This window comes from Mangifera indica, chromosome 9 (genome assembly GCF_011075055.1).
Source record: "Mangifera indica cultivar Alphonso chromosome 9, CATAS_Mindica_2.1, whole genome shotgun sequence".
Classification (NCBI taxonomy): Eukaryota; Viridiplantae; Streptophyta; class Magnoliopsida; order Sapindales; family Anacardiaceae; genus Mangifera; species Mangifera indica.
Genome location: NC_058145.1, coordinates 11,685,150 through 11,702,669, shown reverse-complemented (window position 1 = coordinate 11,702,669; position 17,520 = coordinate 11,685,150). Strand labels below are relative to the sequence as shown.

At 34.7% G+C, this 17,520-nt stretch overlaps 1 protein-coding gene and 1 pseudogene across 1 annotated transcript; both read right to left on the bottom strand.

The window, feature by feature from the left end:
• Positions 1–87: 87 nt before the first annotated feature.
• LOC123225453 (L-type lectin-domain containing receptor kinase I.8-like) lies at positions 88–2,250 on the bottom strand. Its single transcript, XM_044649398.1, has one exon. It carries the CDS (start codon positions 2,155–2,157, stop codon positions 133–135), a length of 2,025 nt encoding a protein of 674 aa, XP_044505333.1. The 5' UTR covers positions 2,158–2,250; the 3' UTR covers positions 88–132.
• A 5,315-nt stretch (positions 2,251–7,565) lies between these two features.
• Positions 7,566–14,310, bottom strand: LOC123226255 (annotated as a pseudogene).
• Between the last annotated feature and the right edge of the window lie 3,210 nt (positions 14,311–17,520).

Genomic DNA, 17,520 nt, shown 5'->3' with positions numbered 1-17,520 from the left:
GTTCAATTGAAATCAAATTTGTCCCGCCAAATACAGTAACAAGAATAAATACAAGAACTAACAGAGAGAGAAATTCAGGGGAAACTGTTGATTGGTCCGAAGAAAGCTATCATTACATGAGAGATATTTGATTCACCGTCCTGTGAGGAGTGAATTACTAGTTGACATGGTCTGATTATTCAAACTACTTTCGAACAATGAAGGAAATGACATTCCACTATTATAAGCTTCATAACTAGTTATGAACACATCAATTGAACTGCTATCAGGTGATATATTTGGAAATGTAGCATCGCTGTCAAGATACTGCATCACCTGCCTCATGTTAGGCCTAGCTGCTGGGTTAGGGTGTGAACAAAACAGCCCTAGTTTAAGTACCAACTCCATTTGCTCCTGTGAATAAACGCCTTCTAATCTTGGATCACTAGCGTCGATAATAGCTCCTCTTCTCCAGCAATTGGTTATCCATGCAACCAAACTTACCACTCCATCACCCTGTTGCTCTATAGGCCTCCTTCCGCAAGCCACCTCAAGCATGAAAGCCCCAAACGCAAATACATCTGTTGCGGTAGTTGCCTTTCCAGTTCTAATCAATTCTGGGGCCATATAGCCCACAGTTCCCACCAGGTTTGTGGTTTGTGGATTGCTACCATGATCATATAATTTAGCAAGGCCAAAATCACCTAACCTCCCATTCAGCTCTGCATCCAATAGAACATTACCTGGTTTTACATCTCTATGTATAACAACTTGTTCCCATTCTTCATGCAGGTAAAGAAGGCCAGAAGCTATTCCTCTGATGATTCGGAATCGCTGGAACCAATTGAGAGGTTGTTCTGTATTGCTATATAATACTTTGTCCAGGCTTCCATTAGGCATATAATCATAGACCAATATAAATTCTCCCTTTCGCCTGCAATAGCCGCGGAGTTGCACCAAGTTCCTATGCCTTAGCCTTCCCATGCTGACAATCTCTGCCACAAATTCCTTCATCCCTTGTTTCGAATTGTGAGAGACTCTCTTGACAGCGATTTGTTCATTCAAAGGAAGCACGCCTCTGTAAACCTTACCAAAACCTCCTTTTCCAATAAGCTCTTTGTCCTTGAAACCTTTGGTTGCTTTATAAAGATTCTTATAGGGGAACCTTTGAGGACCATATTCTTTTTCCCAGTCTTCACACACTTCTTCATATTTTTTCTTCCATACAATGTAAACAGCTAAAATAACTACAATCAACAACACAGCCACTGCTATTACAATCAAAACAATCACCAGTACTCCAGGTTTCTTACTTGCTTTCCCTTGAGCAGGAACAGGAGGAAGCTTGGAAACATCAAGGTTTTGTGCGTGTCCACTTCTGTTGAAGCTCCATCCTAGAACATATTGGTCACTTGTAATTTCACCAGTTGACGCTGAGAAACCAACATACATAGAGTCCAAGAGAACATCAGAAAGATTGAGGGGTGTTGACAAGAGAGGCCTTTCTGGTTTTGTGATTCCAATAGGAGAGATTGTCACATTGAGCAATTTTTCAACACCATCGTAGTCTATCCAAACCTGAATTGGATCTCCACTCTTGAGCTCCAAGCTTTCGTTCTTCCCTTGTTCATTGGAATAATAAGTTGCCGTAGCAGATTCCTTCGAAACCAAGCCGTTCACATCAATTCCCACATGGTTTCCATCTATGTCATAAAAATCAGGGGTCTGTACAGTATCAAACTCGGCCGCGAATATGTGATTTTCAGTCTGGCCAATGTTAGTAGTGTTGAAGAGCCCCAAATATGAAGTTGCAACAACTTGGCTGAAGTCCATAGAAGGAGAGAGGAAAAAAGCTATGCCTTGGCCACCAATATCATCCGATTGGGGAACTATGGCAAAAACAAAATTCGTGGAAAAGGAAAGAGATTCAGAGGAAGATGTGTTGAATTTGAAGGGGAATGGATATAAAGCATGACCTGCTTGCCTCTGAGAAGTGTTGGTTAGCCGCAATAGACCATTGGGGTGGATTGTTGAGATTTCATCCAATTGTAGATTGGCTTCATGGAAGCCATTATTGTAGATGAACTCGTTTTCACTTTGAGATGAGCACAGGAATATGATGGATAATTTGAAAAGCAACCAAAAGTAAACTGATCTAAGAGCTTCAGCTTCAGCCATCACTTTAAAAAAAAAAAAAAAGATACAACTGGGATAAAAATATGTCTTCCGTGGAGAGGAAAAAATGTTGCTGCCAGTTTGATTGTTTCAAATACTTGAGCTACCAGGCTGACATTTCTCCATTACAATTGTAATGGAGAAATGTCAGCCTGGTAGCTCAAGGTTTTAATTGAACTAGTCTGGATTCATATTTCTTGGTATTTGTTGACACAAGATTTTTGCTTCTACTACAAATAAACTAACCACCGATAGATGTTACTTCAAAAATGAGAAGTTAGCAAAATTAGCAGAATATTTTAATTTTTAAATAGATAATTTGAGTTTGAGCTTCTATCATATTTATGAAGTCTTGAAAATATTACTCACCAAAAACAAAAATACAAGTCAACTTTATCAATTTAACCATTTTTGTCGTTTGATTTGATTTAGCTTAAAAAACAAGTCACTCAAGTCAAACTCACTTTCAAACCCACGTTAGTTTGATTCAAATCCACCCATTTGTATATGCTGACCTCTGATTGTTGGGGTCATGTTTAGGGATGGCAATGGGAGGGGCGGGAAGGGGATCTCAATCCCATCCCTTTTCTCGGAAGAGATATCAATCTTCGTCCTTGTTACAAGGATGATAAGGATTCTTTGTCCCCTTCCCTTGAGGAAAAATTCTCTTCTCATCCTTTTCCCGTCCCTGTAAGAAAAAATCTCCTCCCTATACATGTGAGAAAAATCCCTTCTCCATACCCTCTTAACACAGCATAAATATATTAAATAACAAAATTAAAAATATTAGAACCAATCTTTTATTTTAAATGTCACAAATATCATATAGTAACTATTTTAATATGCACAATAAAAATCTAAATAAATTTAAAAATTTAAATAATCTTAAATTATAAATTTATGTTAGTATTTTAAGTAAATATATTAATATAAAGGGACGGGAATAGGGATGGGGACGGGGACGGGGACGGGGACGGGGTAGGGGCTGAGAGGGGACACATGTATCACAGTCTCCGATTGCAGGGATTTTTTCATTCTCATCCCTGTCCTTTTCTATATTTCTATTAGGGAATCTCCTTCCTGATAAGACCGGAGAGAGTTAGAATCCCTAAATTCGAACCAAAACTACCATCTCTACTCATATTGTATGCTAATATCTTTGCTCTTTCCGTTTTTTTCAAATAATATTTTATTTGAAGTAGTTAGATGTCCATTATTTAAATTTGTCATTATTCAAGTCTATATATCATATGTAAAAACATGATGATGGAATTAGAGTTAGATCCATCGTAGCAATTTTGAATGTTGGGCTGCGTGTTTACAGTTTAACGGTTGAGTGTTGGATGGCAGCCAGACGTGGCTACTGAAAGTAAAACCTGGCGGCTCCATTTACCAAAGGTCTGTTCAATCTCTCTACACATGCACTGACAATGAAGTCTGGAATTTTTTATTGTTATTAAAGTAATCCTGTTGGGACTTTCAACGATGGTTTCGATTCAGCGCAAATACTTCTCCTGTTCCCACCAATCAGACTGAATTTGTTAGGTGATATTGGAATCTAATACAAGGAAATTATGGTTGTTTTATGCTTCAAATGACATTGACAGAAGAATGGAACTTACACAAGCTGAATATCTCCAACAGTTTATTTCTGTATTCTTTCTGGTAACCAAAAAACCTTGTTCGGATTGGTTTGATAGTGATTAAACTTACGATCACTATATTGAATAAATTAAGTTTTATAAACATGATAGAGATTCGAGTCTAAATTTTTTTCTTAAAAATTTTAGTTATTCACCAATTTTGGTAACCCTTCTAATCAACAGTTTATTTATTTACATGCAGTTTTTTAGGAGAATAGAATACGGAAAGAATTTAATCTTTTTGAGTTAAACAAAATAATCAACTCCCTTTGCATTCCTTGATCCTAAGTTCTTGGTTCATGACTTTTTCATGGTTATATCAGAGCTACCTGCTCTGACATTGATAGGGAGCCATTCACATTCCAGTAATGGTAAACTAAAACATTAAAATTGTAACCTATTATATTTTTTTCTTTCTTTTTCCAAATAAGATAACAAAGTCAAATGTGATAGGGACAAAAGATAAGGGACTGGTAATGGCTTGCAGTCATACAAGGGCCTGGTTTCTTTGCCGCAGTTACAGCCCCTGGTCCGAGGCTGCACCTTTGGTTGTTTTGGTTTTTGGTGGGTTTTTTTTTGGTTAGCTGTTGTAAATAGTTTACTGTTGTTATCTTGTTCTCTATCTTGTTAATGTAAAGATAATTAGACAAGATGAGTTTAGTTTGTTTTTTCTGTTTTGATCTTTTGTTTTTTAATAAATTTTATTTAAAAAAAGAAAAAGAAAAAGAGAGAGACAAGAGAAAGTTTTATTATTTAAAATTAATTATCTCAATTTTTTTTTTTTAAATTTTGAGTCTTTCAAAGAGGTCAAACACGCTAAACAAAATATGATGGTGGTTGTTATTGTTTGGGGCTGAAGAAGGAATTTGAGAGCAGTGACAGAGATTGTTGGAAGAGGTTTCTTATAGTGAAATGAGTCTATAATGTTTGAAATCTTTAACTTTTATGCGTTTAAAATAGAAGTTGTCTAATTTAAGTGTTGGCATTATTCTATGATGATAACATGTTTGCAAGTAAAATCTAAAAATAGTATATCTAAAATTTATTTATAACATTGGCATTACTCTTGAATTGACTGTTTGTTAATGAAAATTGTATAAATGTTTTTCTTTAGTTATTAACAAAATTTTATAAAATCCGAAATGTTTAATTGTTTGTTTACAAGTTGATTATACGAATTTGAATTACTGTTTTAAATACCTGAGACTGAAATAGGTAATTGGATCCATTAAGTTTGATTATGGTACCCTATTGAGTCTCGTTCTCAAGAAAAGATAAAAAAAATGTCATTAAAAAACAACATCAGAAGAGATAGAGGATGTAGATGAAGACTCAACACATCCACGTCAAACTAAAAATATAAAAATACATAGTGCAAAATCACAAAACCATTTATTCAAGGATAACACAATAGTGATTTGAGAAAACCCTAAGTGCTCACCGTTCACCTAAGACAAGAGAACAAGATCTTGGTGGTTGAAAGTAGGAGAGAAACCCTAGAAAAAATAGATGGAGAAGAGAGAGGAAGGCAACTATGGTTATATAGGTGGTGAAACTATGGTTTTGTTGAGATCTGCTCTAATGTTATGCGAAGAGAAAAAGTGAGAAAAGAAGAAGATGTGTCAGTCTTACTCTCTTCTCTATAATATATAAAGAAGTACATGAGAAAATATATAGATAAACAAAACAACATCTAATATTTGGCGTGTCTGTATGCAATTCATAGAAGAAAGAAAACCATATTGCTGTAGAGTTAAGTATTCTTTTTGTTGATTTTTTATTATGTCAGTTTCAAAGATAGCTACAGTGTTTTGAACATCTATGATTCAGTAGACAGTAGTGCAAGAACAGATTGTGTTCAGTTGAAGTCAAATTTGTCTTGCAGAATATAGTGACAAGTAAAAAAAATATATAAGAACTAGAAGTTTGAGAAAACCAGGGGAAACTGTTGATTGGACCCAAAGAAATCTATTATTCCACGAAAGATATTTGATTCAGCGACCTTTTGTAAGGACTGAATTACTAGTTGACATGGTCTGGTTCGAAATAATTGCTGACAATGAAGGAAATGACATTACAGTATTAGAAGCTTCATTTCTAGTTATGAACGCATCAATTGAACTACTATCAGGTGATATACCTGGACATGTAGCATCGCCATAAAGATACTGCATCACTTGCCTTGTGTTAGGCCGAACTGCTGGGTTAGCGTGTGAGCAAAACAACCCTAGTTTAAGTACCAACTCCATTTGCTCCTCTGAATAAATGCCTTCTAATCTTGGATCACTGGCGTCGATAATAGCTCTGCTTCTCCAGCAATTGGTTATCCATTCAACCAAACTTACCACTCCATCAGCTTGTTGCTCTATCGGCTTCCTTCCACAAGCCACCTCAGGCATGAAAGCCCCAAAAGTAAATACATCTGTTTCGGTTGTTGCCTTTCCAGTTCTGACCAATTCTGGGGCCAAATAGCCCACAGTTCCCATAAGGTTTGTGGTTTGTGACTGCTACCATGATCATATAATTTAGCAAGGCCAAAATCACCCGGTCTCTAAGATAAATTAGGTTTCAAAAACGTGGTAAAGGATCAAACCCAAGTCTTACTCTCTGAAAGTTTGTGTGACTACACTACAGGCACTTTCCTTAGTTCTGCTTTCTGCATATTACAAAGTTCTTGGAGGTCTCTCCTTTGTTGCTGTTGCTGCTCTGCTTCTCTCTGTTGGTTGCTACCAGGCAAGAATCATGTCTTCTGGTTGTTGGTGTTAATTACACAATTTTCTCCGTAATTAGTTACTTTCCTATGGTATAAACATATATTGACCAAGAAAATATTATGCTAAGGAAAAGTAATTGGAAAAATGTAGACGAAAAAGAATCGACAAAGATTTTGTTTTCAATGTGAAGGTTGAATCTGATAAAGTGTTTGCTATTTAAATATCATTTCAGATATCATTTGGGCCTATCAGTTGGCTGATGGTGTCAGAGATTTTCCCACTTCGTACAAGAGGAAAAGGCATCAGTCTTGCAGTTGCTTACTAACTTTGGTTCAAATGCTATTGTTACCTTTGCATTCTTGCCATTGAAGGCATTCTTTATTGATTGTCCTTGATTCCTACTTTTGATAAACTGGTTTATTGATGATCGGCATTACCATTTGCTAATTCTGCCGGAGTTGCTGGGAGCGGGGAATCTTTTCCTCCATTTTGGTGCTATTGCCTTGTTATCAGTTTTGTTCACAATTCTGATAGTCCCAGAGACCAAAGGTTTGAGCTTGGAAGAAATTGAATCCAAAATCTTGAAGCGAAACCTCGTAAGGCAACCGTGTATACCAAAGATTATATGTAACATTGTTGTAGAAATTCCAAATGGCTTCATGTTATGGTATTGATGCATCATGAGTATGAATAAATTATATTAATTGGGTCCACACGAATTATGTGTAAAAATGATTTCTTGCTTTAAAATGGGTACTTGCTGAAATCATTGCAGATTGTTGTATTAGTTGGCATCTAATATTTGACTTGTCTGTATGCAATTCACAGAAAAAAGAAAACCATATTGCTGTAAAGTAATGTATTCAGGGGAAACTGTTGATTGGTCCCAAGAAAACTACTATTCCATGAAAGATATTTGATTCACCGTCCTGTGAGGACTGAATTACTATGAATTACTAGTTGACATCGTCTGATTACTCAAACTAATTTCAAACAATGAAGGAAATGACATTCCAATATTAGAAGCTTTATTACTAGTTATGAACACTTCAATTCAACTGCTATCAGGTGATATATCCGACAATGTAACATCGCCATCAGGAAACTGCATCACCTGCCTCATGTTAGGCTGAGCTGCTGGGTTAGGGTGTGAACAAAACAATCCTAGTTTAAGTACCAATTCCATTTGCTCCTCTGAATAAATGCCTTCTAATCTCCAATCACTAGCATCTATAATAGCTCATCTTCTCCAACAATTGGTTATCCATTCAACCAAACCTACCACTCCATCACCTAGTTGCTTTATAGGCCTCATTCCACAAGCCACCTTGAGCACGAAAGCCCCAAAAGCAAATACATCTGTTGCGGTAGTTGCCTTTCCAGTTCTAATCAATTCTGAGGCCAAATAGCCCACAGTCCCCAGCAGGTTGGTGGTTTGTGGATTGCTACCGTGATCATATAATTTAGCAAGGCCAAAATCACCTAATCTCCCATTTAGTTCTGCATCCAATAGAACATTACTCGGCTTTATATCTCTATGTATAACAACTTGTTCCCATTCTTCATGAAGGTAAAGAAGGCCAAAAGCTATTCCTCGAATGATTCGGAATCGCTGGAACCAATTGAGAGGTTGTTCTGTATTGCTATATAATATTTTGTCCAGGCTTCCATTAGGCATATAATCATAGACCAATATAAATTCTCTCTTTCGCCTGCAATAGCCACGGAGTTGCATCAAGTTCCTATGCCTTGTTGGATTTGTGCTGGACAGAATAACATACCTGAATATTTTCTGAATAAACAAAGTTAAAGCAAGTGCAGAAGTAGATGAGCACAATGTTGTAGTCTGAAGATGAAAGAAAGATAGCTGAAAGTAATGATTTATCTTTTTTAAAGGAAGTATCAGTTTCTTTATTAATCAAAGATACATATATATGAAGACAAGTACAAAGAAGCCATACCAATGACCATACTTAATATAACAAAAGTTGCTTAGTTTAAGGTAAGCCACACATTTTTACTAGTTCCAACTAAGGTAACTTAATTGAATATAAAATAACAAACCAAAAATAGTAAAAAGGAACATCTTCAATATTCTAGTTTGCAAACACTCCTCCTTGGAAATTAAAGTTGTTACACCAAGCAAGTGTCTCAATTTTTCAAATTGAGATTTGGGAAGAGGTTTAGTTAGGATATCAGCAACTTGATCAATAGAGTTGCAATGCTTCAAAGATATTTCTCCTAACTTCTCAGCCTCTCGGATTGCATGGAATTGCACACTTATATGCTTGGTTCTTCCATGTTGAATGGGATTTTTAGCTATGCAAATGGCCGATTTATTGTCAACATAAATAGTAACACTTTTGGAGAAATGACAATCCAAATCTGTGAGGAGCTTTTTCAACCAAATAGCTTGGTTTGTAGCATTAGCAGCAGCTATATACTCTGATTTAGCAGTGGATTGAGCAACAACCTCCTGTTTTTTTGAATTCCAGCAAAACATGGCTCCTCCAAAACAGAAGCCATACCCAAAGGTGCTTGTATAATCATCTTGGCATCTTGCCCAGTCACTATCTGAGAACCTTATAAGCTCATCCTTTTGTTGACAAGAGAACCGCAAGCCATAGTTATAGGTGCCCTTAACATACCTTAAAATTCTTTTGGCAATTGACCAGTGGAAGATGTTTGGTTCTTGCATAAATTTGGACAATAATGAGGTGGAAAACATTAAATCAGGTCTGCTAGAGCACAAGTAAAGCAAACACCCCACCAATTTTCTATATTGAGTGGCATCCATTTTTTCAGCTCCATCATTTTTCATAGGTTTTACATTAACAGCAAGTGGAGTGGAAGCCGACTTGCAATTTGTCATATGGAACCTACTCAACAAGTCTCTGGCATATCTTTCCTGTGAAATAAAAATTCCATCAGAAAGTTGATGGATTTCCAAGCCAAGAAAGTACTTTATTAGGCCAAGATTAGACATATCAAATTCCTTTTCCATGTTGAGTTTGAATTCCAGCAATTGAGTAGCATTTCCTCCTGTCACCAACAAATCATCAACATACAAGGACACAATGAGTTTAACTTCATCATTTTGTCTCTTGATGTACAAGGTTGGTTCACTTTGATTGCATACAAATCCTAGGTTTAGTAAGTGTCCATATATTCTACTATACCAAGCTTTAGGGGCTTGCTTAAGCCCATAAAGAGCCTTGTGTAACCTATAAACACACTCTTCTTTTCCTGGAATTACAAAGCCTTCAGGTTGATTAACATAAATTTCCTTATCCAGAATTCCATTCAAGAAAGCTGATTTGATATCAAAATGATGTATCTTCCAACTTGCTTTAGCAGACAAGGCAATTAAAAGCCTAATTGTGTCATACCTTGCTACAGGAGCAAAGGTTTCAGAGAAATCGGATCCAGGTTGCTGCATATACCCTTTAACTACCAATATGGCCTTGAGTTTATTGACTGAACCATCAAGATTTAGTTTTGTTCTGTATATCCACTTAACCCCAATTGGTTTGTGGCTTGTTGGTTTTTCCACTAGACTCCAGGTTCCATTTTTTGAGATCATATTTAATTCCTCCTTCATGGCATTTAACCATTCATTATTTGAGGATGCTTCTTCAAAGTTCTCTGGCTGTTTCAGAACTAAATTACACCTACTATAAATGTCATCACGTGATCTCATTCTTGAAGCAGAAACTATCTCATTATTGTTACTTTCATCCAATAACTCTTCAGTCTTGGAGACTGATTTTGAAAAGGTTATGGGCCGAGAATGGTCATCTAAACTATTTTCCTAGTTCCAAGACTTTGCCTCATCAAATTTAACATTTCTACTAACCACAACACTTGAAGTTTGAGGATGGAATATTTTGTACCTTTTTGAGATAGAACTATAACCAATAACAATTCCAATGTCTGCCTTGGAATCCAGCTTTGATATTTTCTCTTGAGGAACAACGACATAATAGATACAACCGAAAATTTTTAAATGATCTATTGAAACTTTTCTTCCATGCCATTTTTCAAAAAGAGTAGCATTATCTAATGCTTTGGAAGACAGCATATTCAGTAGGTATATGACAGTATTGGTAGCCTCTACCCAGAACTTTTTTGGCAGCCTTTTTTCAAATAACAAGCATTTTGCCATTTCCATAATTGATCTATTCTTCCTTTTACTAACCCCATTTTGTTGAGAGGTATAAGGAGTGGTAAGCTGATGGACAATTCCTTCACTTCTACAGTAATCAGCAAATGCATGAAAGGTGTACTCACCTCTATTATCAATTCTCAGAATCTTGATTTTAGTTCCTGATTGATTTTCCACTTCTAATTTGAATCTTTTGAAAGTGTCTAAGACTTCACTTTTTAGCTTGAGAAAACAACCCTAACAATAGCTGGTTAGATCATCAATGAAGAGTAGCATGTATTTGCTTTCATTCAGTGACAAGGTATCCATAGGACCACACAAGTCAGAATGCAATAGCTGTAGTTTTTCACTTGCTCTCTAACTACCTTTAGTAAAAGACAACCCTGCTTGCTTCCCAAATTGACATACTTCACATAACTCTTTGAGGTCAATTATGGTAGGTAAGTTCAGAACTAGTTCATCATCATGTATACTTTTTAAAGTAGAAAAGTTGAAGTGTCCTAGTCTACTATGCCGTAATTTTGATTCATCAATAACAGTGTTTACAGAATTAGCTTCTGGAAATTGCCATTTAATAGCAAAATTATTATCCTTTATACCCACTGACATAATCTTAAGACCATTCTTATCAAAAATAAAACATGTATTATTTTCAAAGTTGAAGGAATATCCATTTTGCATCATTTGACCAATACTCAACAGATTGTGATTGATACTAGGAATATAAAACACATCATGTATGAGTTTGGTACCTTTTAGTGTATTGACTAGGACTGATCCTTTCCCTTTGACCTCCAGTAAGTCTCTATTTCCTATTCTGACTTTAGAGTAGAAAGTAGAGTCAAGATTAGTGAAATGTGAAACATCATTTGTCATATGGCTGGAACAACCATTGTCAATTAACCAGGCTGTAGGTGCTTGATTTTTCTGTAAAACATGACATGAAGCCACAAACAAGCTTTCATTTGAGACTTTTTGATTTTCAGCAATTTAAGCTTGCTGAGTATTTTGACCTTGGCTTGATGGCTTGTTTCTATACACTTTGTCAATATGTCCTTGCTTATTACACAACCTGCATCTTACATTTGCCTAAACCAACAATTGTTAGGAGAATGACCTTTTCTTTTACAGTGAGGACACAAAATAAACTTTCCTTTCTTATCATTTTATGACTTGTTCTTATCTCTTTTTTCATCTCTTCTTTAAAAAGATTGTTTCTTGCTGTCATAGCCACTCCAGTTTTTATCTTGAACTCTCATGCTCAAGGCTTGCTCAGTTGACTCTTCCTGCCTTAATGCCTTTCTTTGGTCTTGAGCTTTCAAGGCATTCAACACTTTGGATAAGGTGAGTTCAGATAAGTTTTTGGAGTCTTCTAGTGAAGAGATCTTAGCTTCATATCTCTTTGGAACAGTGAGAAGTATTTTTTCGACAACCTTTGATCAGAAAAGGTATCTCCCATTAACCTGATTTGATTCACCACTTTGAGCACTCGATCAGCATATTCTTTTACAGTTTCCACTTTCTTCATCTTCAACACTTCGAACTCTCTCCTTAGGTTCAAGACATTCATTTGTCTTGACCTCTCATTTCCTAAGGAGTCTTCCTTCAACTTGTCCCAAGCTTCTTTGGCTGTTTCACATGAGACAATCTTTGTGAAAACAACATCAGTTACTCCTTGATGGATCATAGACAAGGCTCTAAGACCCTTGGTCATCTCTTCTTCGTGCATTCTAATTTGGTTCAAAGTTGGATTTGGCCCCAAAGGAGAAGGTTGTTTCTCCTCCTTAACATACTACCACAATCCTAAACCCCTCAAGAAGGCTTTCATTTTTACTGCCCATATGTGATAATTTTCACCAGTATATAAAGGTGGTGACATAGAAGAAGACAAGGATGCCATGGAGCAATGACTGATAAAATAGTTTTGAAACTGTTTTTTTTTTTTTCAGGACAAGCACATACACCCCTTAAGATCTCACAGCTTTGATACCATGTTGGATTTGTGCTGGACAAAATAACATACCTAAATATTTTTTGAATAAACAAAGTTAAAGCAAGTGCGGAAGCAGGGGAGCACAATGTTGTAGTCTGAAGATGAAAGAAAGAGAGCTGAAAGTAATGATTTATCTTTTTTTACATAAGTATCAGTTTCTTCATTAATCAAAGATACATATATGTGAAGACAAGTACAAAGAAGTCATACCAATGGCCATACTTAATATAACAAAAGTTCCTTAGTTTAAGGTAAGCCACACATTTTTACTTGTTCCAACTAAAGTAACTTAACTGAATATAAAATAACAAACCAAAAACAGTAAAAAGGAACAACTTCAATATTCTAGTTTGCTAACATGCCTTAGCCTTCCCATGCTGACAATCTCTGCCACAAATTCCTTCATCCCTTATTTCGAATCGTGAGAGACTCTTGATAGCGATTTGTTCATTAGAAGGAAACACACCTTTGTATACCTTTCCGAAACCTCCTTTTCCAATAAACTCTTTGTCCTTGAAACCCTTGGTTGCATTATAAAGATTCTTATAGGGGAACCTTTGAAGACCATATTCTTTTTCCCAGTCTTCACATACTTCTTCATATTTCTTCTTCCATATAATGTAAGCGGCTACAATAACTACAATCAACAACTGAGCCACTCCTATTACAATCAAAGCAATCGCCAACACTCTAGGTTTCTTACTTGCTTTCTTTTTTGCGGGAACAGGAGGAAGCTTGGAAGCATCAAGGTTTTGTGCTTACCCACTTCTGTTGAAGCTCCATCCTAGAACATATTGGTCACTTGTAAGTTCACTAGTTGCCGCTGAGAAACCAACATACATAGAGTCTAAGTGAACATCAGAAAGATTGAGGGGTGTTGACAAGAGAGACCTTTTTAGTTTTGTGATTCCAATAGGAGAGATTGTCACATTGAGCAATTTTTCACCACCATCGTAGTCTATCCAAGCCTCAATTGGATCTCCACTCATGAGCATCAAGCTTTGGTTCTTCCCTTCTCCATTCGAATAATAAGTTGTTGTAGCAGAATCCTTCGAAACCAAGCTGTTCACATCGATTCCCACGTGGTTTCCATTTATGCCATGAAATTCAGGGCTTTGTACAGTATCATACTTGACCGCTAAGATTTGCTTTTCAGGCAGGCCATTTTTAGTGGTATTAAAGAGCCCCAAATATGAAGTTGCAACAGCTTTGCTGAAGTCCATAGAAGGGGAGATGAAAAAGGCTATGCCGTGGCCACCAATCTTATCCGATTCTAGAACTATGGCAAAAACAAAATTAGTGGAAAAAGAAAGAGATTCAGCGGAAGATGTGTTCAATTTGAAGGGAAATGCCTCTTAGAAGTGTTGGTTAGCTGCAATAGACCATCGTGGTGGATTGTTGAGATTTCATCCAATTGTGAATTGGCTTCATGGAAGCCATTATTGTAGATGAACTCGTTTTCATTTTGAGATGAGCACAAAAATATGATGGATAAGTTGAAAAGCAACCAAAAGTAAACTGATCTAAGAGCTTCAGCCATCACTTGAAAAAAAAAAAGAGATAAAACTGGGATAAAAATATGTCTTCTGTGGTGAGGAAAAAGGTGTTGCTGCTAGTTTGATTGTTTCAAATACTTGAGAGATGGATTTTTTATTATCGAAATGTTCATGTCCTTGAACGCAGGAACAATGGAGAAATGTCAACCTGGTAGATCTAATCTGGATTCATATTCTAAAAGAAGTAAAAATGGATCTTCAGTCAACAAACACTAGCAAGTCAACTTTATCACTTTGCATGACTATCCAAGTACAAAGAATTGAAATAAGACTAATTTGTATCCGAATAGAATTATGCATAGAAATTAAGATACCCAATCAGATGCTTTCATCTTAGTAAGTTACGATTCTTGATCTATAAACCCAATCTCCACTAACCTTTGCAGAGTTCAGGTCATGTTGTATGCTAATATTTTTTTTTCTTTTCAGTGTTATTCCATAATATTTTATTTGAAGTAGTTCAAGTCAATGCATTATATGTAACATGATGAGGGAATTAGAGTTAGATCCATGGTGACATAAGCAATTTTTAATCTTGGGCTGCTTACTTACAATTTTACGGTAGAGTATTGGATGGCAGACGTGGCTACTGAAAGTAAAACGTGGCGGTTCCGTGTACCACAGAGATTTTCTATCTCTACACATGCACTGAAAATGAAATTTGCACTGTTTTATTTTTATTAAAATAAGGGGAATTGAAATTTTTACCCTTTTTTTTTAACCATGTATATATATATAGCACCTATGTCAAAGCTTAAACAAAAATACCACAACAGTATTTTATTTTTCTAAAATACCCTCATTGATGTAACTCCTGTATGCAGAAAGAGCGAATTTTTTTCTTCAGCCTTCCAATGAGGAAGGAGTCTCTACAGCATGGGAAAAAATACTTTTTCAACAGATAACACATGTGATTGAATAATAAAACTAATGAAAAAGCCATTATAAAGAATTCAAATTGGACACAAGGGAGGAAAGACGAAAATTGGTAGATTTAGTTAGAGGATTAACATTTGTTGCAAAAATTTCACAGCAAAATCATCCACATTCAGGTCAGTCTTGATTCAAACTCTTATGTTATGTGTTTTCTTTATAAATAATTGAAAATCAATAATGTATGGTAGATTTATGTTCATGACTTCATGTGAAATTTAATTTTGTTGTGATTTCATGTTGTTAGATTATTTAATATTTTTATTTCACGTTGTTTTCATTATGTAAAGTTGTTATAATGTTGTTTAATGTTATATTGATGGTCAAAAAATACAAAAATTATAGTCTGAAAAATTTTCAGACGAACAACGGGTTGGCATCGCCAACCTAGGGCTTGGCACCCAAACTGATATTTTTCGCACTTTCTTCCATTCCACTCAATTTCATGTTATTTAATATTGTTGTTTCATATAATTTTTATTGTTTAAAGTTGTTATAATGTTATTTAATATTATACTGATGGTTATAAAATACAAAAATTCATTCTTGAGAAATTTTCAGACAAAGAGGGGTTGGCGACACCACCCTGGGACATTTAATTGTTTACATGTACACGATGGTGATAGATCAAATCAGCTTAATGGAATTACCATGACATTTAATTGTTGATGTTCATTTTATGTATATATTTGATTTTTTGTTATATCACATTATGTATTTTGTATTAACATGTTTTATTAATTTGTTTCATTTCATGAAGAAGCAGACAAAAATCATTCAAAAGGAATTATGATTAATAAATACAAACACATCACTGAAACAATAATAAAATATATCATTGAAGTAATAACAAAAATGAAATCCAATTCATGTGCCACGCCTTAATCGAAATCCTCGAAACTTGCATTTTCACCAGCCAGTTGAATTTAATAAGTATGACAAATTAAGTAAAGTTCGATATCATATAAACAAAAATCAATCAAACAAACTAGATTATCATTATTAAAATAGCATAGTTGACATCAACTAATATAACTTTCGAATAAAAATGTCGTCTATATTTCTTTATTTGTTGGATACTTAAATAAATTTATTATTTAACGAAATAATATTTATTTTAACAAAATAATATTTATTCTAACAAAATAATATTTACTCTAACCAAATTAAAAAATAATATTTATTTTGACAAGAAATATCTTTAACGAAATATATATATTTATTTAAATAAAAATTAAATAAAGTCAAAATAAAAAATTTATTGGCTTTAAGCCTGACTAAAGGGGTTGGCTTTATTTTTATAAAAAAGGGTTGCAGCAAACCCCTAACATCGCCAACCACTTCAATTTACATTAACGGGTTGGCGCCAACCCCTTCAGTTTTTTCATGAAGGGGTCGGCGACACCAACCCAAATGTGCGCCGTCAACCCCCTTCCCAAAATAATCTTTTTAGCCAAAATCAATTTTCTGACATTTTTTTTATTTTTAAAATTACAACAATTGACTAATTAACAATATTGTTAAAGTTGCAATATTTTGATTTATTTAATTGAATTCCTTGTGAGAAAAATTAAATTGATTTACGTGAAATTTAAATTGAATTAATTTTGATACGATACAATACATTTATGTTTCTATTTTATAAAAAAATCTCATCTGTTGTCCTGTCATTATTTCGTCTCAACAAATCCAACAACTTTTGTCGACCGATTGCTCACTGAATTTTTTTGTATATCTAACTGTGCTAACTTTAGATCTCTCTTTATGTTTAAAATAAATGTGCTAAAAATGAACATATCTATGTTATATATATATATATGCTAAAGATGCAATTTTACTTCACATGAATACTATTGCACAAATTATTGCATTATCTTTCCTCTGCAAGTCAAGTTATTCCCTGCAAGCATATCAAAATTTTCAAATTATTCCCTACAAGCTCACGTGAATATCCAATTGATGTTTGTTTTGATTCTTGGGATATATATATTGATATATTCTTTGTATATTTAACATCAAATACTTTAGTGCATGCTCTTCATGGGTGGTTTCTTGGATTATCTTTTCATGTGCTGCTTTAATATGAGATTGACACCAAAAATTTTGGCAGATAAAATCAATTGAGTTTACAATTTTTGTATATTTAATCTAAAAAATTTAAACTCAACAATTTTAAATTCACTTGATCTTATCTAACACATATATATAAATCTTGTTTCAAATACTGATACTAAATATCTATATTATTCTCTCTCTAGAGCACATTAAAAGTAAGTAATACTGTAAACTTTATTTTGGTTTCTCAAGATTGAAGATAAGGGTAATTTAGAGATTCTATCATATAAAATAGTAAAAATATTTA

Bases quoted from the DNA above. Each gene is read 5' to 3' on its own strand.
- LOC123225453 (XM_044649398.1), bottom strand. From the start codon at position 2,157: ATGGCTGAAGCTGAAGCTCTTAGATCAGTTTACTTTTGGTTGCTTTTC.